General features: G+C 35.9%; 3 protein-coding genes and 1 long non-coding RNA gene across 4 annotated transcripts; 2 read left to right on the top strand and 2 right to left on the bottom strand.

Annotated features, from left to right (window-relative positions):
- Nucleotides 1-2,238: 2,238 nt before the first annotated feature.
- Nucleotides 2,239-4,354, bottom strand: LOC308685382. Its single transcript, XR_014029449.1, has 4 exons — nucleotides 4,279-4,354; nucleotides 3,765-3,821; nucleotides 3,220-3,294; nucleotides 2,239-3,129 (listed from the first exon to the last, which is right to left on the bottom strand). It is a non-coding gene; the product is annotated as an uncharacterized lncRNA (long non-coding RNA).
- A 2,659-nt stretch (nucleotides 4,355-7,013) lies between these two features.
- mala.2 (mal, T cell differentiation protein a, tandem duplicate 2) lies at nucleotides 7,014-10,098 on the bottom strand. Its single transcript, XM_081358105.1, has 5 exons — nucleotides 10,075-10,098; nucleotides 9,005-9,119; nucleotides 7,921-8,088; nucleotides 7,669-7,821; nucleotides 7,014-7,350 (listed from the first exon to the last, which is right to left on the bottom strand). Exons 2-5 carry the CDS (start codon nucleotides 9,092-9,094, stop codon nucleotides 7,276-7,278), a joined length of 486 nt encoding a protein of 161 aa, XP_081214231.1. The 5' UTR covers nucleotides 9,095-9,119; nucleotides 10,075-10,098; the 3' UTR covers nucleotides 7,014-7,275.
- Nucleotides 10,099-10,735: 637 nt separating this feature from the next.
- On the top strand, nucleotides 10,736-27,025 carry tpcn3 (two pore segment channel 3). Its single transcript, XM_081358106.1, has 20 exons — nucleotides 10,736-10,850; nucleotides 11,437-14,184; nucleotides 14,889-14,971; nucleotides 15,055-15,169; nucleotides 15,981-16,109; nucleotides 16,466-16,582; nucleotides 17,273-17,391; nucleotides 17,522-17,623; nucleotides 17,810-17,936; nucleotides 19,182-19,389; nucleotides 19,464-19,608; nucleotides 22,994-23,179; nucleotides 23,278-23,342; nucleotides 23,545-23,632; nucleotides 23,738-23,807; nucleotides 25,479-25,698; nucleotides 25,836-25,926; nucleotides 26,015-26,128; nucleotides 26,262-26,374; nucleotides 26,691-27,025. Exons 2-20 carry the CDS (start codon nucleotides 14,080-14,082, stop codon nucleotides 26,813-26,815), a joined length of 2,322 nt encoding a protein of 773 aa, XP_081214232.1. The 5' UTR covers nucleotides 10,736-10,850; nucleotides 11,437-14,079; the 3' UTR covers nucleotides 26,816-27,025.
- pgap4 (post-GPI attachment to proteins GalNAc transferase 4) lies at nucleotides 11,618-12,800 on the top strand (the record flags this gene model as incomplete). The annotated part of the gene is made up of 2 exons (XM_081357686.1): nucleotides 11,618-11,650; nucleotides 11,754-12,800. The coding sequence occupies 2 exons, from the start codon at nucleotides 11,618-11,620 to the stop codon at nucleotides 12,798-12,800; spliced, it is 1,080 nt and encodes a 359-aa protein (XP_081213812.1).
- Nucleotides 27,026-27,338: the final 313 nt, after the last annotated feature.

Consider the following 27,338-nt stretch of genomic DNA (forward strand, 5'->3'; position numbering starts at 1 on the left):
GACTGGTCAATTCATCTCTCTTTTTAAAAATGTATATATTTAGCATCAAACAAACAATATCATTCTTGTTCAAAGTAATAAAAAACTGATTTAAGAAAAATTAGAAAATAAGATTAAAAAAAGATTACGATGGCAACACGCACAAAAGGTGCCGATATGCACTAAAAATGTAAATCACCATTAAACAAAAGAAGAAGATAAAAGTATGCGTGCTTCTTAGCGTCCATTTCCATTGTTTCCACTTGAAGGAGTTGATGTAAACGAGTGAGTGAATTCGGACACTGAGTGTGCCGGAAGGGCTGCCGATTTTACATGGTTTGTGCTTGCTGTTTAATAATAATCATTTGAAACACCAAACTGACAGATCTAATAGTAATGAAAAGATTTGTCTTGAACTCTGCCATGGAAACTAGCATATAAACCTTAATTAAGCAATTTAATAACAACCTGTATGATCTTAACAGGCGGCAACCTTCCTGTCTCTCTCTTAAAACCAACACGGAAGTGACTTAAACTGCAATTCATCGACTGGCCGCTAGAGAGAGGATCCAAAAGAGAGTCAATCCCATAGACCCCCATGTTAATGCGCCCAATTTTACAGCAGAAAAAAATGTGTTTACAGCCTGGTCACTACTAGCCGTTTGTCTGCTGTTTGTTAGCCGTCTCGTCACCTCAGCTTATCCCGCCTTTTTGCCCATTTCCGTTTATCCAGGAGTGATGCGCTACCAAGATGGCGACGGCTGGCTCCGCCCACTTTGTGCTTCAAAAATGCTCTTCAGAAACCTATGGGTGGCATCACAGACACTACGTCCATATTTTGGATATTATGCTGGACCAGCGTGGTTTGTAAAATGGATGGATGATTTGATTCAGCTTTATGGAGCCATCTCCTGGCGAGACGCGATAATTCATTCACCATTAACTCTCAATTTAATTCTCCTGGTTGACTGAATTTACTCCAAAGTAACCAATGTTTGGGTTAAACAACCGAGAGTTCAGGGTATGTGTGACGGTAAGTTAACCTTGCTTTCAGGAACACATCCCTGGTCCTCTCTCCTCCTTCGCTGTCGTCACTCCTCATTTTATCTTACCGGAGCTCCGCCGTGACTCGAGACCGTTGAGGTGCGCAGGTGAAGCTCATTAGCACTCACGCCACCGGCCTCGCTCAGTTCCCACGGCTCCCCTCCCCGCCCTGCTTGCCACACTTTGCTTAAATGTGTGTCATGGATCAACAGTAGGCCTACTCATGAACGGCTGTCGAGGATTCTCACTAGAAACAAGTACAGGCTTGGACCGCAAAACAGTTTTTCCTTGCGTCATGACTTAACGAGCGGATAACATTTTGAGTCATAACGGATTTAAGGTGTAGTCATATTAACTGTTGTTCAGCGAATGTTCACAGGTGAATTCCAGTCATTTCAATAGTAATCCACACAATCAGGAATCTTGTGTGAGGTCAAAAAATGTCAGTGTGGGTATAAGTTGGTCACTCGAATTCGCTGCATTGACCAAAAGAAAGCTGCTTGAAAGTGACTTCTGTGATAGCTGTGTTTCATTCATTACGTTGCCACACTGTTGACAATGGACAATAGACCATTGCCCACAAAATTTCACCGAAAATTCAAGAATGTTTCCACACCGTTGCAACATAAAATGCAATTAATATGAAGAAATTATTCACAAGGGACATTTGAAGTATGAAGAATGAGGCAGAAAAGTAAAAAGGTGCAGCAACTGCCAGGCTTCTTTTTTCCTCTTTTCTGGTAGATTGTCCTGGCACTTGATTTTCAGCTCTACAAGAAGTTGTCATTCCTGTTCAAACTTGTTTCAGCATACTATGCCAAGATCTCTGCAAAGTACAAAATTTACTGTTAATAATGTTATTAAAGTTGTGAAAATGAAATCATTTCCTCATCCTTGTGACATTTCAAACCTGTTTCAAACCCAAAAGCAGATCTCAGGTACACTGTAAAAATAAAAGGTGCCTGGAGGAACCTTTTGGGGTTCTTCACTTCGCCACACCGGCGGAACCGTCTGTAGATCCTCTAGGCACCCTTTAAAAAGGGCCGGTTCTCTGAGGAACCACACAGGTTTCCTGAGGAACTCTGATATTAGGCACTGTGTGGAACCACTTTGGGTGCCTCCAGGAACCAAATTTCATTTTTTTTAAATATTTAATTTCATATTGTTACTATGGTTACCTTTGACATCTATTATAATAAACAAATTGAACCAAATACAAAATAAGAATTGTTTATTGATATCCATTTTTATACATACACTTCCATGCACATGGGGAAAAAAGCTAACTACAGATTAATATCAATGAATACACAAAAAAATAGTATAATACATAAGCAACATGAATAATCAACCATGTATATACAATAGATAAACAAGAAAAGACATCTCAACAAAATGCATGGAAACACATGTTCCACGAAATAAATCAATGTAAATAAAATTACATTTGAACTAATTAAAAATGTCCATCATACTTAACTTTAACACATTTGTGTTTCAGTCCGATGGTAAGTCTAACATCACTGTTTCCAAGTCCAAAAGCTCTATCAGATGCCAAAAACAAACAACAGTGCTAATATACACTCATTGTGCTGTAACCTTTATCTCTATACTGAAATCTCAGATTGTTAGTTATTCAGCTATTTTGAATCATAAAATGTTTAAGTCTGGGATGCCGTTAGACTGGAGTCTATAATGTACACTATGGCTTTTGAAAATCTTAAATGTGTGACTTGAATCAACAGTGTTCATAAATGGTTGTTGAGTATTCTCATGAAACAAGATAGAGGAAGTAGAGGCTTCGACCCGGAAACAGTATTAAGGTGCAGTAAAATGATCTGTTGTTCTGTGAATGTTCACTGGGGAATTCCAGTCATTTTACTAAGAATCCACACGATCAGCAATTTCGTTTGTGGTCAAAAATGTCACTGTGGGACCAAGTTGGTGTGAGGTACTTAACGAGTTAGAAAAGTGAAAAGGTACAGCATCGTTTTCCGTTTGTTTTTCCTCTGTTCTGGTGGATGGTCCAGACACTTCAATGATTTTCAGGTCTACAGGAGGATTTTTATTCTTGATCAAACTTGTATTTCAGCTTATTTCAGATCCCTGCAAAGTACAAAATTTACTGTTAGTAATGTTATTAAAGTGATAGTTGTGAAATTTAAATAATTTCCTCAGCCTTGTGACGTTCCAAACCTGTTTGACTTTCTGTCTGTGGAACCCAAAAGCAGATCTCAGGCATAATGCAACCCCAGTCACCGTTCAATTTCACTGCATGAAACACAAGCAGAAAAAAAATGTGTAAATCATTCATGAAACCATTCTTATGTACACTTGTCTAGTTCAATTCAATACAACACTTTATGTAAAAATGGTTAAGATCCAAAAATGTCCCAGAAAAGATCCTAAAAATAATCAATGAGTTCACAACTCATGTGTTATGGGTTGTGTTGCAAGTCTTCTGAAGCCTAATAGCTTTTTCCTTTTTTTTTTTTTTTTTTTTTTTGTCGAAAAAGACTAAACTTGAAGTTATAATTCAGAGTTAAAATGTCTATAGCATTTTTTGTGAATCAAACCTGTGATATTATTTTTCTGAGTAACATGAATGAGATTTGAGATCATGAGAAAAGATTTTCAGAGAATAACTGATTTAAAAAACACAAGTACACAGTCAAACAATACAATTGCACACAGAGAAAGTTCATAGTAATAAAGTACAGCATGTGGTGCAGGTAACTTACTGTAATTCAATGTTGCCACTGAAATGTTCAGATTATTTTAGAAATGTAATGGTTGTTCTGGGGAAACAAAAGAACAGAGCTGATTATTCACAACATAATATTTATTGACCAGTAAATGGCTTTAAAATGGTATTTGAGAGAATGAGGGCACCTGTAACGTTAGTAAGTAAAGTTAACGTTAGGCTAAACAAAAACAGAGCAAACTATAACCTGTTTTTGTTATTCATAACAATCAGAGAATTTTCTAAATTAGTTAGGCAATTTGAAGACACAGTTGTACAAAATATGTTGAATTGAATGACTAAATCAATCTAAGACAATAAGTCAATCATTTCCATTTGTTCGTTAGATCAACGTAGTTAGCATCGCGGCTAAAAACAGATACTGTGCAATAAACGAGTGGTAAACACTGTAAAAACGTAGTAATGTATAATAAATTTAGTTTATATATATGTGTGTTTAAATATATAGTGAGTAGACTCTGTATTTATATTTATTTGGCGAGTTTACAAACCTTGTAATGGAGAGCCGAACAAACGGCGGAAGCTTTGATGAGAGGAGCCGTTACTTTCAAACCGATGACGTCGATCAGCTGAGCTTTGTTGCGCGCGAGCAGCGCGAGGATCACTGAAGCGACGACAGCAGAGGAATAGCAGCAGTTTCGTGACTGAATAAAACTTCTCTCCTCCTGCTTCTTCTTCTTCATATAATATTATTATTATTTAGTGTTGTTGTTTAAGGTTTAAATGACTTAATAAAATAGGCCTATACTAAATATATGTAATCTACCCAAGTGAAAAAGACTAGGTTACTGTTAAATGTATTAAAATGCATTAAAGTATATTTGTATTGTAGGTCTACTAAAAACACACTCAAGTAAATTTTTAATACATTTAATAGTACATCTTTTTCACCTGGGTATGTATACTGAATCAAACTTAAGTAGCCTATAATAATAATAATAATAATAGGATAATAATAATAATAATAGAATAATAATCTAATTCTGGCCTCACTGAACCATTGGGTTCCTCCAGATGCTGGCTTTAACTTAAGAGATCTTCCAGGAACCACTTAAATGTTAAAAGATCTTCCAATAACCCTTCTATCGCATTCAAGTTCCTCTATTTTCCCCCAAAGCACTTCGAGGTCTCATAGTAATGAAAAGGTGACTCCAGAACCTCTGAAGTAAATACAAAGTGCTTAAAGGATCCCATAAGTTCCAGCAAGAACCTCAAAGATTGTCAATGCTCTTCCAGTAACCCTTCTATAGGAAAAAGAGCTTTGAGGCACCAAAATTACATTTTGAAGTTCCTTGAGTATCCAACAGGATACTTGAGGCTCCTTTAGTTTTTACAGTGTATAATGCAACCCCAGTCATTTACTTTCATTGCATTAACACAAGCAGAAGATTTTTTTTGTAAATCATCATGAATCATGAATCCATTCTTATGCATACTTGTCTACATTGTTCAATTTAAACCAACAATTTACGTAAAAATGGATAAGTATCCTGATGAGCTCCATAAATGTCCAAGAAAAGATAAAAAAAGGATCATATAAATCCACAACTCGTGTGTTATGAGTTGGGTTATAAGCTTCTGAAACCGTATAATAGCTTTTTGTAATACAAAAGTGAAGTTATAAGTCATTAAACCTTCTGACAGAGATCACAATGCAAATGATTGTCATATTATTTATCTGAGTAACCTGAATGAGATTTGAGAGCTGTAGCATGGGGGAAGATTTTCAGAGAATAACATAGAATATGTTTTCAGAGTGCATATGTTTGCACTTTTTTGGGCTTCAAATTTTCTCCAGCCATTCACTGCCATTAAAACATGGACATTTTCTAATATAACTCTGATTGTATTCGTCTGAAAAAAGGTTTTTGGGTGAACTATCCCTTTAAAGACATACATCATTCTTATGAAAATACCTGAGATAGCTTGATGAACACAGATATATTATCGCTATCATGTGTTTGTCTTCATGTTTCATCAGTCAAAACGTCTCTATTTGCATGTTATTATATCCATATAAGGCATTTCCTGAAACGTAATAAGTTTAATACTCCTATGAATCTCACTTGTGGACTTTCTGCATGGGGGATGAATCCATACTGGGCTTCCAGTATGAATGAAACAGATTTGACATGAGAGTGTTTAGCGCTCCATATCGCTATCATCCCCGCTATTTGGGTAAAAATAGAAAAATAATACCAAAGTACTTTGTAACATAGTTACTTGAGTAGTTTTTAAGCAAACTACTTATTTACTCTTACTTGAGTCATATTATTTTTCAGTACTTCTACTTGTACTCAAGTAAATTATTACTTAAGTAGCAATACTTTTACTTAAGTACAATTTTTTAGTACTCTTTCCACCACTGCCTTACAGGGCCCAATTGTTCCCTGTTCAAGACTTGTGTGAACTCACACTCCCTGTGTTATGTTACTCGTACGTCATTCCAAACCCATAAGAACAGGATAAACCAGGTTAAACAGTTGAAACCAGTTCTAGAAAAGCAAGAAATTTAAAAGCCAAAAACAGACACACCACATGCTTTAAGGAACAGAAAGACACACCAAAATACACAGACTACAAAAAAAAGAAAGAAAAGAAACCTTACTGAAATGCTGATTACATCTACACTATGGTTATGGGTTTGTTTTCTTGACATAACTTAGGCTATCCATAACCACATTATTTGTGGTGCTTTGCTAAGAACATGGCTATGGAAAAAATGTTGCAAAATGTTTTGCGTTCCCCTGAGATACTTTACATCCACATGCAAAATGTTTGATTTCCCAAAGAAACTTTGTGTGCACTCAGTAATTAGCTGGTGAAGTGTATTTACTAATTGTGGAGTTAACAAATGTTTTCATGAGCATTGTAACGTTTGAAATGGATGTCATTACAAACGTCAGTAGACTGGGAAGATTTCAAAATGAGCGGTTCATTCATAAGTCTGTAAGATCTTAACTTCATGCTGTGGAAATACAAACCGGAAGACACAACACAACAAGCGTAGACCAAAAACCTTAGCAACTGCAAAGCCACTTTTTTTTTTTTTTTAGAAAATGTAACAAAATTGTTTTATGATTCATCACACTAGTAGAATATTGTAAAAGCAGGTGATTCATTCCAGAAAATCTTCCTTTTCTTTTATTTAAAAATAAAGGGCAATTTGAAGCCCTATAGGGACACATTTGTATCCAGTTACACACCAAGAGAGATCATACTCAGATCGTTCATAATCTCCTTTATTAGATAAGTCATACAGTAATTACAATAATTTATACCTTAGGTGAGACTAGTTTACAAAAAAAAAAAAAACAGTAAAAAGTGGTTTTAAAATATAATCTGTATACATTTTATAGAACACAAGAAGCCTGGACAGTCAATCTATTATCACATGAATTATTACTGATGCATTATATGATATTTGTAATAACTTTGTTTAATGAGGCAGACAATCATATGAGTAAATCAGGTTGTGTGCAGATGTTTTAGAAGGATTTCCATCTGAGGGCTGAGAAAATGGTGTGGACGACGTACAGTAAAGTGGTGAGAAAGGCAAACACCTGAAATTAAAGAGACAAATAATCACTATACACTTCAACGGGAAAAATTTTGAATTTATAACATGGCTTTCATTGGTGTAATCTAATGTATTTAAGTTGATTTCATGTTAAATACGTGTTTTGTTACTACATGAAGCTAGGTTAACCTGAATGAGGTTACATGTTTAGTACTCTAAAAATTCAAGATTATTCAGAACATCAGCTTTGTCATTTTTGTTCACAGATTTCACCAATATCTTACAACTAGTTATATTAGTATCTAACAGGTAAAACAGTGTTAGATTTGGAAATTTGATTTTGGGAAGAAGAGGGACTCACCACGGCAGCTATATCCAGCTTGTAAGTAAGTAGAATATTGTCGACAAGCAAAGGAAAAAGGTCAAGCCCAAACTTAATCTGAATGGTTGAAAGAGCTAGAAGCACAGACGCACTGAAATAGAGGAGTGATGCAAATCCATGGCATGCAACATCCTGTGGAGAGAAAAAAAAAATATATATATATATATATATATATTTAAATAGGAATAGAGAGGAAATAAGAGAGAGAAAGAGAGAGATTATTGAACCTACCGCGCTTGCCCAAGAGCTTTTGCTACGATGAGACCCAGTGGCAAACACTATCAACCACAGGAATGTCATGATGAAACAAAAAATTGTCACAGAAATCACATACGCTTGGGGGTTGTTAGGCTCGAGCTTTGTAGATGCTACTAGACACAATACCAGACCGCCAAAGACCTAAGAGATAAACACAATGAAAGAATGAGCTTCCAGATAGTAGATAAATTATATTGGTAACACTTTACAATAAGGTTCATTAGTTAACATTATGTATTAACTAACATGAACTAACAATACATTTGTTACTTTATTAGTTAATCTTTGTTAACGTTAGTTAATAAAAATACAGCTGTTCATTGTTTGTTCATGTTAGTTCACAGTGCATTAACTAATGTTAACAGATACAACCTTTGATTTTAATAATGTGTTAGTAAATGTTGGAATTAATATTAACTTAGATTAATAAATGCTGTAGAATTATTTTTCATTCTAGGTTGATGTTAACTAAGGAAGTTAACTAATGTTAACTAATGAACCTTATTTTAAAGTGTTACCAATATATTAGATGAAAAATTACACACTCTTTCCCTTGAGAACATCTTTTTTTATGAATTGTTTTAAAACTTTTCCTGAAATATGATATGGATATCAAACAGTAAACTTCTAAATTGTATATAAGAGAAAATAATGATATTGAAATAAAAATAGAATAAAAAACATTCTGACATTTATTTGGCCTATTGGAATTTTTTTAAGAATTACAGATTTGCTTAGTTTTTATGCTATGTATTCATTTACAATAATGAATCAAATCATTTTAGATAACTTGGATGTATAGTCTTTAGAATAACAAATTGTATTTTTTTTTTGTCATTTACATAATTGTATACATTTTCTGTTAATCATTAATTTCTTTTTTAAATGATAAATCAGGAGGCTAGATTCTCCAGGATGAATTATTTTAGAGTAAATTTTAAGGCAACCATTACATTTTTAAGTTAAACCAACAATAATTTGTATACAGTGTAGGTACTACTAATCAATAGTATTTGAATTTACATCTAATTAAATTAATTTATTAAAATCAACTCACAAGCTCTACTAGGTAGAAGATGTCGGGGATGGTGCAGAATATGTTCGCTCCGCTGGGCAGGAAGCCCGATTGCCCTGTATTGGATGCCATGAGTGTGTTCACCTGAGTGTCCTCTCTGCACAGGTAAAATAAAAGTGCAGAAATGCTGAAGATATGCTTTATTTAAGAGGCTTAGAAACTGGACAGACCTGTTCACCTTGATGCATTCCATGACCCACCCTGCCCTTTGCACAACGTTCACCAAAAGCAGCTGTCTTTTTTGCCAGACATTTGTGCACATTCATTTTTGACAGTGTTGTTGGTTGTTGTCTTTCAAACGACCATGGCAACTTTCTTTATTGTTTTTTGACAGGCCAAAGGCCTACAACAACATACTGTAGAATAGATATAACAACAACAACAACAACAACAACAACAACAACACCACCATCTTACTGTATATTCTAATCTAATCCAACCAATTTGTCAATTTCTGGTAGTGATCAATCGCCCTATGTCAATGCAAAATATGGGAACTGAGCAAAATTCATTATTTTAAAATGAAAGATTTGTATCTCAACATTTGCCATGTTGACAGTCAAACACCCATGTTGAAGACTATTAGCAAAATTAATGTTTCCTAAGAAGCAGAGGTGTAGCCATAAACTCTGGGTCAGAAAGTAAAAGTCCTGCCACCCATAAACTCAGCCAGCTGATTTCACTAATTAGTTCTATCTCCTGGCTGAAAAACTGTGCTAATTAGCAAATCCAGGTTATTGGAACAAAATACTGAAGAGGACTTTTTCTTTCTGAACGTGGACTTTACACCTCTGCTAAGAAGTCGTCGATCTGGTTACAAGGGTGGTTTAGATTTTGTCAAAGTGTGACTCAGGATTCAGTTTCATAGATTTTTTTGAGTGATAAATTAGATATTTCTTTCTTACAATATCCAAGTGAGGCTTAATTATTTGTCTTTGCAATGTCTTATTTTATTACCGGGTGGTTATGAGGAAAATTCCAGGCTTTATGTTTTAATAAGTTGTATTTAGCCTACGTTCACAACTTCACACATCAGAAGTGTCAAGCTTTACCTGTCCCTATCTTCTGAAGTCTTGCTCCTGATTGATACACCATTTTATTCCTAGAAATATGGAGTGATATAAAGAGAAATCCAAAATCTCCTCTGTAAAATCCACATTAAAACTCTAATGTTTTAACAAAAGTTTTTAGTGGGTGATTTCTATTATAGCCTAGCTATTAAGATGTTTATCTGCTGCTGAAATCCACTGCGATGATACTAGCAAATTAAAACATTTTCAGACTGACAAACACGAACACGATTGTATACTATCATCACGAAAACCTCGTGAATATTTATCCCGCATCAGAGACGGTTGAGTCATATGATATCTATGGGTTGAGTCACCTCAGACCGTCTTTTACCTTACACTCCCATCTAGTGTCTGGTGTGGTGATTACAGCACTTTAAGGAGTTGTCACGTGGGTTCTGTTACTTTACTCAGCGCTGGACACGATGAACCAATCACAGTCCTTTTTTTAGCTTTAGCTTAGATTTTACGAAATACACACACATACACATTAAAAAACCATCCTGAATGCGAATTTAATAAATAGAAGAATCAGCTTTAGGAGCCATTCAGTGTTCTACCCCTTAAGAAACGGTCAACATTGCTTCCCCGTGAATTAAATGCGCATATTGTCCATGTGTTACAGTAAAACGTATTCGGACCTGATTCGACGCGCGTAGCAGCACGTAGTAGGTCGTCTTGAATGATGTTTTGACATGCATTTTGGTTTCGATTGCCGTCGTCTAGTCGCTGTGTGCTAAACATCCACATTCTGAGAGGTAGAAATGCTGAAATACTTTATTCTTTGTTCCATTTCTTATTATTTAACTTTACGGGCCATTTACAGACTGATAAATACGATTCTTCCGGGTTTGTTTACTTGTTATGATAAGCTGACTCATACTGTTTTATCTTGATTTCTACCTCACAAACTGCCTGTACCTAGTTGTTTTTCTCAGAAAGAAGGGTAATTTCATGAAAAGAGTGGCTTTTGAGTGTCGCAAGACTACATGTTCATAATATGAAATACTGACACTAACTTTTATAAAATATTATTAAAAAAAAATCATATAACACATCAAAAAGTCAAGTACATGAATCACATGATGTGCGTTTACACTCTTACTGTACATAATATTTTGACAATATAATATTTAGGCTATTATTATTTAATAAAACGTAGGCTAGGTTATGTGTTAAGGGTTTAGCCTACTGTATTTTACTGTAACGTTAGCCTACCTAAAAAAAAATAATCTTTTCAATATTGAATGTATGGAATCACCCAGATTTTTTTTTTTTAAATCACATGTAATGGTTTATTAAGAAAAATAAGATTATGACTTCCTATATCTCTTTTGTCTATAGATACAAGTTGGAAATATCTCAGAAGTTAACATCCTCATATGTGAGTCCTTCAGTTTATTTTTTTCTGCACGTTGGCTCAAATCTGGATCCTCCACCTGTGCAACGTATCCGGCACCTTGGCACTGAAGTGAACTGTCACAGAAGTGAATTGTGATCTATTTAAACAGACACAGATGCCTCGATGGGGGACTTGCACCAGCAAGCACTTTCGTTGGTCAAGCCCAGTCGCTCAAGGGCTGGTTTTGTGTGTTTTAACCTTTGGAGTGATATTGCCTATATGCTGCCATCGTCTACTTTACTCGCATTATTTTTTAAAGAGTGTTTATCTTGATTCACTAAGCGATGCATCACTACAAAAAAGCTACGACAGAGGTCAGGAAGCCCTGCATTTCTGGGAAAGTGCTGACTCTACGAAAAGCCTGAAGGACCCTTTGGAAACGAATGCTAAGAAACCAGATCTCCTGATCACCATAGTGACATCCAGAAGAGCAGAGGGGAGGGACTATCACTACCTGTTACAGGTGGCACAACAGCTCAAATCGCTCCTCAAGGCATGTGGAGATAAACCATGTGCCGAGGTCATGCTCTGTGATGTCGAAAGTGGTCCCTCTTTGAACGAGGATGCTTTGCTTTTGGAGAAAGAGTTCCTGGTTGTTAGACGTTCACCTGATGAGAAATGGAACAGCAAAGAGGTGGACAACATCTTTGAGAAGGAGAAAAGAGATTACGTTTTCTGCCTGCGGAAAGGATGGGACCTGATGAGGCCAAAAAACGTTGTTGTCCTGGAGGATGATGCGCTTCCGATGACCGATTTCTTTCCGTTGATTAAAAACTTACTCTCGCGGAGATTTGCCCTCAATACTTTATACATAAAGCTCTACCACCCAGAACGTCTTCAGGGATACTGGAACCCGGAGCCGTATCGCATTCTAGAATGGCTGGGTCTCGGCCTGTTTGGTTCTACAATCCTCCTCCTCTTGTTATCTCACTGTACACCTCTTTCTTTTACCTTCTCACCTATTCATCTTCTCTTCCTAACTCTCTACATAATGGTCCTGTCTGAGATGGCAGGGAGGCACTATCTGCTGGAGGTCAGGCGGCTCTCACCCCAGCTGTATGCTGTGTCTCCTGCCACTGAATGCTGCACCCCTGCTATGCTCTACCCAGGTAATGCCTCCATCCGAGCCGCCCAATACCTGGACCAGGCCGTCTGTGCTAGGGGTAATGCAAAAGACATGGTGCTGTACAAGATAGCCAGGTCGACGCCAGGTGAGAAGGCACACAGCGTTGAACCCAATATCATCAAGCACATCGGAGCTTACTCCTCCATCAGGAAGAACCCTCTTCTACCCAGATTAATTTGATATCATATTTTTTTTTTTTACAGAGGTTGAAAATGAAACCCATTTTAGGCACTGTTTATTAATAAATGTTTCAATTGTGTGGCTGAAATATGAATATCTTTTTAGAGCTGTCCGTTTGTCAAAAAAACTTTTGTGAAGTTTTGAAACCGTTTCCTGATCACGATGCTTGTCTTTTAAACTATTTTTAATCAACATTTTTGTCAGTTTACATCGCATAATGACACAATGGATTTTAGCATCAAAAGGGAAAATTATTTTATATATGTTACTAAATTATTGCCAAATTTGCACATTCAAAACACTTTGAAATGTAGTTTAAAAAACAAAAATCAATTCAATCATTTATATTTCTATTTATATTCAACATGAGCTCTAAAGGATTATCCTCAGAAATTATTTATATAGTTTTGTATTGATCTTTCACTCTATGGCGTTTATAAAAATCACTTTTGGTAAAATATAATAAATATTATATAACGATTTACAGTCGTTGGTTTCTTTTTTGTGGATTCTTGTGGATTGCTCTTTCACTGTTTTTTTTTTAAGGTAATAGTTCTAGGCAACCTACTGAAAAACGTTCAGTTAACACTACATTATACGATGCTGTGATGTTCCTCCTCTGTTGTTGAGGTCTCAGAGTAAATTTCTGTGTTGCATAAGACAGTCGGTGGGGTGTTTTCTTCCAGATGTTCCTACAAAACTCCTGAGTGAGCCTGTGGCTCTTCTCCGCTATTTCCGCTGGATTCAGTCACATGACCGGTCAAAATACACCGCATTGCAAACTCTGTTTAAATAAACAACAGTATACACTCTCAATATACATATGCTCTTGATATTCCATAAAATGTATATTATTCGCCCAAGAATTGTTTATTTGGAGATTAAATCCAAGTACCACACCGTACGTGTGTAATATGCGGGATTTAACCAATCGAATCCTACTATGGCGAGGCCTTACCTTATGAATATTAATTAGTTATAGCGTTCATCCTATCGACGCAAGGCTTCTTCCAATGGAAGGCGGGACTTCTTCGTGTTAATTAGACTATGCTCAGGTTGATTGGTGAGATGGCTTGTCTACTAAATATTAATTTGGCCATGCTCTGTCATTTTCAACATGCGAAGGCGTGGGTCATGAATTTTTAATAGAGAGGCCTTCGCCATACTATGATTAGGAAATTTGCTTCGTTTAGCAAGATACACTTTTTCGAGACGGGATTTCCTGCGAACTGGATGTATCTGCTTCGTAAGGACAGGGAAAAGTTGAGGGATAGAGAAAATGTCTGACACCGAAAACCCAAAGTGCCATTCTTTATCAAAGAATGAAGGTTTAACCAATGGAGGAAATAATGTTACCAGTAACGTTTCAGAAGAGATGACAGAGGTATGTTGCGTGCGTGGATATATGGTGCTCTTGGAAACCTGTACTCATCAATTTGCAGCGAAATGTACAAATCTAAACGGATGGTAAAAAAAAAAAAAAAAAGTTAATAGATGACACTCTGATTATTTGGTTTATTTGTATAGAAAGTTTTTCGAACTTATCACAACATTAAATCTGGATCGTTTATGGAAGAGAAACATCTGGTATCATGTTTGTCAAGAAAGAACTGGAAAATTGTGCCTGAAGAAAGTGTCAACTGAAGCACTGGAAATATTTGGCAAACATATTAGAAGTTCTTATCCTATTAATCGATTCTGGTTTGTTAAGAAATGGATTGTTATGAGTGTCTGTTGCCATACAACTTCAATTATGCATGGATGAACTGTTTAGATAAATAAACATGCACATATCAGTCATATTTCAAATGTTTTTTTGAGTGAAGGGTGTAGTGTGGGAGGGAGGTTATGGCATCAAATAGTTTTGGTTAGTTGATACGTCCTACTCTGTACTTCATTTAACCAGCTTTTCACAGCTTTTGCAAAGTATTTGGTCTGTATATTGTTATTTATACAGATTTTATGACATTATGTTACTTGAGAGACTACATGAAATATTTGTCACACCATGTGCCTCTCATTAAAATTTGCCAGTCAAACTGATTGTTCTCTCTTCTTGGTCTCTGATGTTTGCTGGTGGTGCTTTAGAAATTTGACCTTGCCACTGTCTATGTGTCAGATGCCCAGTATAACAGGAACATCTATTTTGACACCTCGCCACAGGCTGTGAAGTAAGAGATGACTTTCCAACAATCATTTATAACTTTGACTATTACCAGGTTGTGTATTATAAAATCTGTAAAATATTCCACAGGTTGTACCTGCTGTACAATCACTGGTTCATGCAGACACTGGTATACGTGTTCATCGTCATAAATCTTGCTCTGGCTCTCTTTGAGGATCCTGCTGTTGTTCCAATTCCTATATGGGTATGTATGGAAATATAACTTGCATTTACAAATTGTTCAGCAAAGCAGTGGATTAATCATTCACCACAATTGTAATTCGTTTCAGACCTTGTGTAGAATTGTGAATGGGTGGTTGAATATTTCTTGAATGCTCTCTGTATCTCTAGATGATTACCTTAAAAGTCCATAGATATCCCCGTCAGTTCATACTGCTAATACTTTCTCTGACAAGCAGATGCCATGATACCTCTTTTTAACCACAAAACATGCAATGCATCAAACTCTATACTCTGAAATGAAGAATTGGGGTGTGTTTTCATATTTAAAGTTACCTATATGATTGTGTGACCAAGGAAACATCCCAGACAGTGATGCTATATATTTAATAGTTTTTAACATAGCTACATTAACTACACACTTAGAAGAAAAGGTTCTAGGTATATAGAACCTTAAAGGGTTAATTTAAGAAATGTTTCCTTATAGATCATTTTCAGTATAAAATGTTCTTTAAAAGTGAGTCAAGAACTCTAGGGTTCTATATAGAACCACATTGAACCTTTTTTTTTTTCTTCTTGCTTACTGCTTTTATGACATCCTGGAATCCATGCCAACCCTCCATATGACACAATGGGATATTTCCTGGAGACTTGTGTTTATTTAAACAGCTTATAAATAATTCTAAATGATGTTTTTTGAAAATCTAAAAATACAGAAAGATGGTTCGGGTTCGGGTTAGGGCATAGAATATGCAGTTTGTACAGTATAAAAATCATTAAGTAAAAGGAATGTCCCCATAAAACATTTTGTATATGTGTATGTGTGTGTTCTATAGGCGACTTCTACAATTGAAATCATATGTCTCTCTGCATTTACTGTGCGGATGGTACACTATGCCAAAGTCATTCCAAAGGATAAATTCTGGAAGGATCCCAAAAATATCTGCATCATAATCGTTGTAACGGTAGGCATCTAATACATAGTTTTGGATTGTATCTTATTTACAGGTTCATAATCACTTTTATCTTGTGTTCATTTTATAATACATTATTTATATAATATATATACCCTTAAAGTATTCTGTCTACAAACATGTGAAAATGCTGAGAATGTGCTCGTAACAATGTTGTGAAATGAACTTTAGCCCGTGTTTTATCATTCTCAGCAGTTCTCCAGGAAATGTGGCGTTCAATGACTATGAGTAGACATTTAGTGAAGTCAGGGAGAAGTGTGTGTGTTGCATAACTGGATTTTTTGAGAGATTTTAAGTTTCACTGTATTCATGTTTCATTATCTTTCTTTACCCTTCCCACTTCACAGCTCTCTTTAATAGATTTGACTATATATGGGGCACTGAAAACATCAGGCTATTTTTCCATCCGATGGTCAAGGGTCTTGAGACCACTTCTGTTGGTCAATGTTACAGAGGGACGACAAGTAAGAAAACCACAATCAAAGTGGCCATTTTTTATATTTTTTCATAGTTTATATTTTTTTGTATTTAATTGAGATGAAATGTTGTCAGTAATTTAAATTAAAAATTTTGTTAGTTACTCTACTCCTAAAGTTGTCAAAAGCATACACTACCATTTAAAAGTTTGGGGTCAGTAAGATAAAAAAAATGAAAACATTTATAATGTTACAAAAAAATTCTATTTTAAAAAAAAGCTGTTCTTTTGAACATTCTGCTCATCAAAGAATCCTGAAAACAATGGTTTCCACAAAAATATTATGCAGCACACCTGTTTTCAAAAATGTTATAATAATAAGAAGTGTTTCTTTAGCACTAAATCAGCATATTAGAATGATTTCTGAAGGATCATGTGACTGAAGACTGGAGTAATGATGCTGAAAATGTAGCTTTGCTATCACATGAATAAATTACGTTTTAAAAATATATTAAAATAGAAAACTGTTATTTTAAATTGTAATAATATTTCACAATATTACTGTTTTTATTGTATTTTTGATCAAATAAATGCAGCCTTGGTGAACATGAGAGACTTTAAAATTTAAAAATCTTACCGACCCTAAAGTTTGAATGGTAGTGTATGTTTATTGGGCTCAAATGTCTCTTCTCCAACCCATTTCTATTTTTTTTTTTTTTATCCTTCTGTTTGTCTGTAGCTGCGGAGGGCGTTCAGGAGTATTCGGAATGCATTGCCTCAGATCTCCTATGTTTTTCTCTTATTCATGTTCAGCGTGTTGGTCTTCTCTCTTATGGCTCTTAAATTATTTGGGAAAAGGTAAACCTAAATAAAGTATCATCCATTTATATCCATTTATGTTTTCCCATTCATCTCAATTGTGTCCATTGAAAAATAGTTTACATAACCTTTTAAACTGCTTGTCATATCTTTTATTATTTTTTCCCAGGGGCCTTCTTACCATTGATGGTTCACCATATTTCACAAACTATTTGGATATTGTTTTCGATCTGTACGTTTTGGTGACCACTGCTAATAGCCCTGATGTCATGTAAGTCTTGAGCTATTGCATTTTCTTTCTCTCATTGAGCTTATTTCTCTTTTGTGAATCTTTGTTGTGTGCAATTGTATATTCAGCAGTATAAAAAATATCAGTCACCCATAAAATGCTTTAGCATGCATTGTACACAACACAAATGCTTCTGTAACATTTGATGTTTTTATGTTTTCTTTGTAGGATGCCAGCATACAACTACAGTGTTTTCTTCACTATTTTCTTCATTCTATATATTGTTATCAACATCTATACCTTCATGTCCTTCTTTCTGGCTGTCGTTTACAATAACTACAAAAAGTACCTGAAGGTATTCACATTTTTTTCCGTCAACATGCACATTTTTATTTCTTACATTTTAAAGAAGTTATGAAGTTATGAAATATACAAAATTAAAATGTATATTATGAAATATTCAAATTTAATCATTTAAATATTATAATTAAATCATATTAAAATTAATATTATTGATCAGTTAATTTTTTAATTAAATACCACAGATTATGCTTTTTTACATTTTCAACTTTCTTTATTGTGTAACGTTGCTGTTTGAGCATGAAGAAGATTTGCAAAGTTACAAAGCACAAAGTCCACTTGAAAGGGAGTTGTTCTCTATATCAGTAAGCACTGGCTCGGTTGTAGTCTTGAGTTTTCTTCCGGAAACATACACGTCACAATATTCCTCATTTAAATAACTCCTACCCAACGCATACACAAAATAAAGGGGGCAAGGACTGGTTTAATAGTGTGTTGTCGCCATAGATATCATATATAAACGCTAGATGTCTTATGGCGCAGTTACTTCCGGCATCACCGTTTGGCCATCTTGTCACAGGCAGGCTTAATGTAAAGTGAATGATCAGCACGCACACAAATCCTCATATCTCGCTGAAATCTGGACGGATTTACAAACGGTTTGGTTTCTTACAAACGTTATTAATGTGGCTATAATTCCGAATGCTTGAACATGTATGTTATTATTATTCATATGTATGCAGTGTATGTATGCAGTGTCATAGCTACATCTCTGACATTTATAACAAACCAAACCGTTTGAAAATCGGTAGAAAATTGAGCAAGTTATGGTTATTTAAATGTACATGCACCATTAAACAAGTGAGCGAGCTGCCTGTGGCATGATGGCCGCCATGTGCTGACGTCGACCTCCATTGGCCAGCAGCGCGCACGAGACATCTAGCGTTTATATATGATATCTATGGTTGTCGCCATGCCATTACCCAATTACCCAATTACAGCACACTGGTGCAACCGACCAATCAGAGCACATTGAGCTTTTTGGAAGGAGGGGCTTTATACTAGAATGGAACTAAACATAGAGTTACTGACAGACTGGGAAGAGAGGTGCTGCACTACTGTGAAATATGTGAAACATTCACGCATGAACATTTATGCTAGTAGATTCCAAAAACAAAAGAAAGACTTTATAAAAGGGCATAATAGATCCTCTTGAATATTGTTCAGTCCAATAAAAATATTTCTAGCTATCTATCTAGCTGTAGTGGAACACTGACTTGATTTCTTTCATGTTTCCTAGGAGGAAGTACGGCAGCTGGTGAAGGCCAGAAGATATAAGATGTGCCGGGCGTTTTCTTTGCTTCAGGAGACCCGGGGTGAAGGTGGGGAGCCTGTGGTGACCCAGGCCAAATGGAACCTTCTGGTTAAACTCGCCAAGCCGAAAATCAGTATTGCTCATCGGGAGCTGCTCTGGAGCGTCTTAGATGATCAGAATAAAGGACACATAGGTCAGATAGGTTTTTCTTTCCCATTTCAAATTTGACTTCAGTTTTATTGACTTTTTCTCTTTTTTTCTGAGCAGGAAAGTTTGCATTTGTCCAGCTGGCTGATCTTCTAAGTATCCAGGTGATCACAGTGAAGTCAAAGGCGCACCCCATTCAAATCTGTTTCCCCTCTCTGTATGATTCCTCAGCCAGCAGATTCATTCGCCACATGGTTCATCACAGGTATGTGGACAGAAAGGGCCAGATTTACTAACAGCTTGCATCACCACAAATCCTCTTTTGGCATTAAAAACTACTGTCAGGATATTTAATGAAGACGCGCAGTAAAAAATTTGCGATGAAAAGGCATGGACAGTTATTTTTGCGTGGACTATGAACTTATTGCATAAGCATTTGTAGGAGATTCCCTTTCAGAAGATTTGCAGTAGTCAATTTAATGGTATTTGCAGTAGCACTGCAGTACACGAGATCCAGAGGGCGGAGTTGGATCCAGATATAAGGGGTGGAGAATGGTAGGTTTAGGGGTGGGTTTAGGGATCAGGGGGTGGAGATGGGTAGGTTTAGGTATATGTAAGGTTTAGATCCAGATCCAACTCCTCCCCCTGGATTTCATGTTCTGCAGTGAGGACCATCTCCAGTATTTGTGCCTTTATTTAACTGGACTGGAGTGTGAAGCATCAATGGAAAGGACAACCAAAACCAAAAAATAGGGGTGTAACGATACACTCATGTCACGATTCGATATATATCACGATACTGAACTCACGACATAATATTATTTCAATGCTCCTAGACATATGGACATATAACAAAAAATGCACTGTTGATTAAAGTGCAAAATGTGGTATTAATACAATAAAAATATTCATTATTCTGAAGCTTAAAATATAGAATTATTTTAGACCAATATGCTTGCACTCTGTCACTGGCTAGATGTATTTAAAATAATGTAGGCCATTTGCTTATATATCTAAGTGGTGTTTTTAATATGCGTTAAGACAAACCATGTGCAAATTCATATGTCAACACCATTGCTGAGTATTTTCTCCTTAAATCTGCAGTGATCAAAACACAGTCTCAAAAACGCAGTTTGAAATTGAAGAGTTCAGATGCAAAAGCCTCTAAGTGCCATCTGAAATTTTCTTCTAGAATGATTTTTATAAAGCTTGTATATTTAAGTTAAGTAATTTCACTTAAATGACAATTAATAGGTAATTTGCATTGCCATTTAAGTGAAATTATTTAACTTAAATATACGAGCTTGATAAAAATGATCATTCTAGAAGAAAATTTCAGATGGCACTTAGAGGCTTTTGCATCTGAACTCTTCAATTGCTGATGTTTCGTACCAGCTACCTTGTAACCAATCATGTAAAGGTGTGATCGTCAACGAGTGGATCTTTGGCCCTGTCCCAAATGGCGCACTTCATGCGGACTTTCGGTCTCGTGGACTTGAATTGCGCGTGCTCGCTGAGTCTACGAGTCCGTAGGCTGTCCCATTCAGCATTTTACCGCTCTGAAGTGTGCTCAGCAGCGCCCCCTTTGTGCCCTTGAAGCGGTCTTCCGCGAAGCCCGCATAGATGTAGGCTTCACGCACTTTAACTACCCAGGAATCCTTGCGAAAGGCCAATCAGACAACAGATGGGAGGAGATTTTACTCACGGATAATTGTTGACATGGCTGAGAAGAAAATATTACGGTTTTTATGACCTAAATGCACATTTTACCAGTTGTTACCTACAGTTTATACAAACATTATGGTCATTGACCAGTGGTTGATGTCTCAAACATAATAATAGTGCGTTTAATAATACGATCGCATTATGATTCATTAAATAAATAGATCCGAATGTCAGGGCTTTACTGAGTCATATGTAAACTTAGTATTAAATATTGAAACCTGTAAATTGAAAAAAATTATGTTTAAATTATGTTTTAAAATTGTAAGTTCAAATGGAACATTATGTAGCCTATTATTACAACTGTATACATCATTTAAATAAGCATGATATATCTATTTTTTAATGCCCTGGTGATATGCACAACATCAAAATATAGAACTGTAAAATTAGGCTGTGTAGTTGTGATGGAGATAAGACGTCGGAGCGCAAAAATGTGATTTCTCCTGTCCAACAATAACCAGACTATTATTTCCGGCGTGCCGATCGAGTCTGTCCCAAAAATACCTCTCAATGCGCCCTCGTGGACTCGCGCCAAGGGCCCTATAGGTCTACACTACATGACGTCACCAAAGTGTGGACTCTGAGGAAGTCCACAAGTCCGGAGTGTGCCATTTGGGACAGGGCCTTTGAGCTGGTGTGAGTGAGTGGACGCGGGACTAATTTGCATATTCATAGATCCGCGTATACTAAATAAGGCAAAGGTGTAGAGTTACATTCAAGCTGTTTTAAGGCATGAAGAATTTTTTTCAAGGAAAAAACATTTAAATATGTCATTTTGGTGATCAAAGATGAGATCAGATTATTGACTACAGGGGGAATTTAAGTATTTCTCTCTGTTTCTCTCAGCACTATATTATTTTGTATATTTAGTATACTATATTTAGTATTTCCTGAACTGGATGTGTCTCTGAATGCCCTTTCATATTAATCCAATATTTCATTGTTAATTTTACTTATACTTATGGACATTTCTCCTACCTCCACCTGTCACGCCGATATTGGAGAGGATCAGCATATTCTTAATGCTTGTGCCTGAACTGTTTCGACTTTCTTAATCAAGGATTTTTATGCATATCTCCAAATTATACATCCACAATTGATTACTGACCTGATTAATGCACTATATATTCATTCTAAATATTTTTGACTAGCTTCCCATTCCATTCCTTCTTGACATCTGAATACATTAGTACTTTTTTTTGGACTTATCTAACAATTTCTGAATATATGTCTTGAAAGTGAGCCTGGAATCCATATCCCTAGATATCTTATAACTTCAACTTGTTCAAGTGTCTGACCGTATAGTTTCACTTTTATTTCGGGGAAATGATTTGGCCCGATTATCTTGTAGTGTGTGTGTGCCTTAACTGTGCTGATCCGTGCTGGTCGAATGCGTGTAGTGACGTCACCATTCAGGATTGTTCGCTTAACTGTTGCCTGGCTGCCAGTTTCTCTGAAGCTGGCCAATTGCGCTATTTGAGCGAAGTTAATATCTCATATCGTCTGTAAAATTTACCAAAGCAACAACTGATGCATATTACATTCTAAAGAGCTCCTTTATCAGCCCCACAGTGTAAAATGAAACCATATCCGTACCGGAATTTTATCCACTCCTGTTCATTTATTTGGAATGCCAGAGACTTTTTCCGAACGTATCATTTGCCAAGCCATGATATTTTTAATTTGCACTGATCTTGGTAGATTGCATTGGTCATTATGGAAATGAGCTGGCTGCATCCGTGTTATTTAATCTGCACTCTGTGAGTAGATCACCCGCAGAACCATCGCACTTTTATTTCATCACACTTGCCCTGTTTAGTTAATCTGGCCCAAAATGTTGATCTTGCATTGACACTAATACATTCACATATTTCTTTGGATAACAACACTATTTGAATCCCATATATTTGTATTGTGTGTTTCAGAATGTTTGTGTATGTCTATGACCTGATTATTCTGGTGAATGCTGTGTTCATTGGTCTGGATGAGGAGAACCCTGTGGTATCAAATGCTGAGTGGGGTTTTCTGGCTCTTTATATGTTGGAGATCATTCTCAAACTGTACTCTACCGAGCCACGGGCGTTCTTCGCCCGACATCATTTCTGGAACTGGTGAGGAACACTTTGTGTTTTGTATGGCTCAGTGAATTTGATCACATAACATCACCTGTGTGAGCTCACATGAAATCAGTCAACTCTATCTCTTACAGGTTTGACACTATCATTGTTGTGTGTGCACTCTTTGGCACCATCATTAACTCAGCACTCAAACACTGTAAGTGCACATGTGGATATAACAAAATTAAGCACTAGGAGGGTTATTATGTATATACTTGTGTATCACTGTATTTGAAGATTGGAAGACTGTTTTAGAAGATTGACACATTTCTGCATTCTCTAAGTGCTTTATCAGAGCTGTTAATTTTGATATAAACATACCTTTAAGTTATCTTGTTGACTTATCTTTATGTTTGCAGCTGGAGGTTACACGAGTCGTCAGATCTTGGACATCGTTTTTATCTTGCGAGTCCTCCGACTCATACGTTTGGTGGATTCCATAAAGAGGTGAGATAGTTACAACCAAATGCAAAAAACCAAGTGATTTCTGTGCTTGAAAATACCTTTTATTCATTTGCCATGTGACATTAAACTAAAAACTTTCCTTCGCAGATTTCGAGCCATCATCAACACACTTATTAAAATTGGACCGACTATTCTTACCTTTGGCCAACTCATAGTGGTGAGTACTTACAGATTATTATGGATTAGTTCACCCAAAACTCTAAATTGTCAAAATGTACTCTGCCTCATGTCATTTCAAACCTGTACGACGTTCTTCTCTGTGGTTTTGTCTATACAATAAAAGTCAGTGGGGTTATCTGTTGTTTTGGACCCCATTTATTTCATTGTAGGAACAAAAACATTCTTCAATGTATCTTTGTGTACTTGTGAGTAATAGGTAATAGGCATACACTGAGAAATATCAAAACTATGTTTCAATAATATTTCTAATTTGTATATACTTACAATACCAAATAAAAAATCGGGGGTCAATAAGCTTTTTTTTTTTATAAAGTAATAAGAATTATTCAACAAGGATGCATTAAAATGAATCAAACGTGACATTACGTGAGATAATATTACAAATGTTATAATGTTACAAAAAAATTCTATTTTAAATGCTTTTTTTATTTTTTATTTTATTACTTTCTATTCATCAATGAATCCTGGAAATCATGATATCTGAAGGATAATGTGACACTTAAAGGGTTAGTTCACCCAAAAATGAAAATTCTGTCAGTAATTACTCACCCTCATGTTGTTCCAACTGCGTAAGACCTTCGTTCATCTTCGGAACACAAATTAAGATATTTTTGATGAAATCTGAGCCATGTCTCACTCCTCCATAGGCTGCTATGTGACCGAAACTTGCTGGCCCAGAAAAGTTATTAAAAAGATCGTTAATATAGTCCAAGTAACTCCAGTGGCTCAATCTTAAGTATATCAAGCGACGAGAATACTTTTTGTGCGCCAAAACAAAAAAAAAATAACGACTTTATTCCACTTTTCATTTCCTTCTCTCTGGGCCTCGTAGTGTTTTTGCGCTGCGCGTCTATGTTGCACGTCATCACGCATCACACACAAGTTTCGGTCACATAGCAGCCTATGGAGGAGTGAGACATGGCTCAGATTTCATCAAAAATATCTTAATTTGTGTTCCGAAGATGAACGAAGGTCTTACGCAGTTGGAACAACATGAGGGTGAGTAATTACTGACAGAATTTTCATTTTTGGGTGAACTAACCCTTTAAGACTGGAGTAATGGCGGCTGAAAATTCAGCTTTGCCATCACAGGAATAAATTACATTTTAAAGTTTATTAAAAGAGAAAACTTTTTTTCTAAACTGTTTGTCATTCCAATAACATAAGTTAAAATTGTAATATATAGTAATATATTTCGTAATATTGCTGTTTTACTTAGTTTTGATCAAATTATTGCAGTCTGGATGAGCCTATAGAGTTATTTCAAAAACATTAAAACAACTCTTACTGACCCCAAACTTTCGATAATGTGTATATCTATCGCATGCATTAGACCAGCTATTGCTTTTAAATAAAAATACAGATTTATTCAAGTGTTCCTGAGGAAGGAGTGGTTGCTGTCACCGTCTCATTGGTGATTCCTGTATACTGCGCCATACCTGGCCTCAAGGACACCTTGTACAAAAAAGTGGGGGGAGGATGCAGTGCTTGATTTTTGGCTACATTTAGATACAGCGACAGGGACATAATCATCAGAAGGGAAGCAGACCCTTCATGCCACATGTTAAACTGTGATTTGTGATGAGAAACATTATCATAATCAGTATACCTGTGTATTTATTATAAATCCACTGCTGTCCCCCTACAGGTGGTCTATTACATATTTGCTATGGTTGGCATGGAATTATTTAAAGGAAAAGTTCATTTTTTTGAACCTAACTCTACAAGTCCTGATCAAGAGTACTGTGGAAACCCTCTCCTTAAAGGAACCGCTTTTGCTAAACTCAACTACTGCAAGAACAACTTCAATAATGTGATCTCTTCCTTCATCGTCTTGCTGGAACTCACTGTGGTTAATCAGTGGCATGATATCCTTTACAACTACAGATCAAAATGTATTTTTGCTCCAAGTATTATACTTAATCAAGTGTGTGAAACTGTAGACCAAGGTCTTTGAAATTTTTTGAAAGTTTCATGCATTGCTTTTCCCTTAACTCCGCTGCACTGTTGGCCAGCGGTTTCACAGCAGTCACACACGTTTCAGCCAGAATATTCTTCGTCCTTTTTCACATTGTGGTCGTCATTATTATAATCAAGTAAGAATGGAGTCTACTTGAATATTATTGTTGTGTTTTACTTTGAAGGAAAAATATGCATAATGTGAGATTTTTATTTCCCTCCCAGTATTTTTGTAGCATTTATTTTGGAGGCCTTCTTGGTGGAATACACAATTGACAAAAGTGACCTGCAGACTTCTCTGGAGAAAAAGATAGAGGAGCTGGAGCTTAGTGTTCAACAGTATGTGCCATTTAGACCTCATATCTTGTTATTTGATGTGTAAAAAATGTTTCATGCATACGTTTCAGCGTAGGATCCTGTTGCTGTTGATTTGGGGTTTTAATGGAGGTTTGTGTGGTTTTGTGTTTGTTAGGGATGGTATGGACACAGGTCTTGTAGATGCAATGGAAAGCAATGAAAATGACCTGGGTTCTTCTGAAGCTGGCAAACAGAAGCCCTCCCTCATGTTCAAGATTGCTTCAAGAAGTATTTTATTTTATTATTTTATTGTTATTAATTGTTTGTTTTATTATTTGGTGTATTATTAATTATTATTATTTAAATTTTAGTCAAGTCTTGTCAAATGCATTTTTAGTCTTGTTAGAGTAAGTATTGAAGGACGGCAAACAAGCTCTGCATTATGTTTAAGATTGCTTCAAGAAATGATGTGCTTCTTGTTTTTTGCTTTGCTTAAATTTTTGTTATTTTTCAAATGCATTCTTAGTCTTGTAAAAGGTGTATTTTGTATTTTATATATGCATATATATATATATATAATGTATAATTTGTTTTATTTTTCCAGGATCCAGAACTGTGGATGGACTTTTGCAGCGGATGTTTGAAAGAGATCTTCGTCCTGAAGACTTCAATGAGGATGAAGAGCCAGAAAACATAAACTTCTCAAACCCTGTCTTTGACTCAGTATAACTGACAAGAAACTAAAAACTCCCCAAAACTTGTAAATATATAAATACATATTTGTATCAAAGATTCTTTATATGTATGCAATATTTGATAAGATTTATTATATATACTTTGCTATGTGGACCACTAATAGTGATTTTCCAATCATCAAAGAGTAATTTTTGTAATCAAATGTGTGTGTGTATACTATTATATAAACATATAGGCTTAAAATGTGTGTGTTTTTTATAATTGTTTTGGGAAAAGTGCACTACATGACCAATAAGGATTGCCCCAGAGTAAAAGTATAAAAAAAAAATATACTTAATAAAAAAAAATTATTGTAATAATAATACGAAAGAGACTCGTTGATATCCTAACGTGTCCTATAAGAACTAAACTCTATTCAGGGGCTTATAATGTGCTGTCAAGAGCTCACCAACAGGGAGCGGAATACCGTGTGTGGAGCATCAGCATCGCTGTGGTGGAGGTCGGAGAGGAAGAGTGATGTGTGGTGCTGATGCTGGGGATCCAGACGGGCGGGGAG

This window comes from Scardinius erythrophthalmus (genome assembly GCF_964197995.2).
Source record: "Scardinius erythrophthalmus genome assembly, chromosome: 25".
NCBI classification, from domain to species: Eukaryota; Metazoa; Chordata; class Actinopteri; order Cypriniformes; family Leuciscidae; genus Scardinius; species Scardinius erythrophthalmus.

Excerpts from the sequence above, each read along its gene's own strand:
- tpcn3 (XM_081358106.1), top strand. The coding sequence starts at position 14,080 with ATGTCTGACACCGAAAACCCAAAGTGCCATTCTTTATCAAAGAATGAA. Across the intron at positions 16,110-16,465 it reads GCATCATAATCGTTGTAACG|CTCTCTTTAATAGATTTGAC; the intron begins GTAGGCATCTAA and ends CCCACTTCACAG. Across the intron at positions 16,583-17,272 it reads ATGTTACAGAGGGACGACAA|CTGCGGAGGGCGTTCAGGAG; the intron begins GTAAGAAAACCA and ends GTTTGTCTGTAG.
- mala.2 (XM_081358105.1), bottom strand. The coding sequence starts at position 9,094 with ATGGCATCCAATACAGGGCAATCGGGCTTCCTGCCCAGCGGAGCGAAC. Across the intron at positions 8,089-9,004 it reads TCTTCTACCTAGTAGAGCTT|GTCTTTGGCGGTCTGGTATT; the intron begins GTGAGTTGATTT and ends TTTATCTCTTAG. Across the intron at positions 7,351-7,668 it reads AGCTGGATATAGCTGCCGTG|GTGTTTGCCTTTCTCACCAC; the intron begins GTGAGTCCCTCT and ends CTTTAATTTCAG.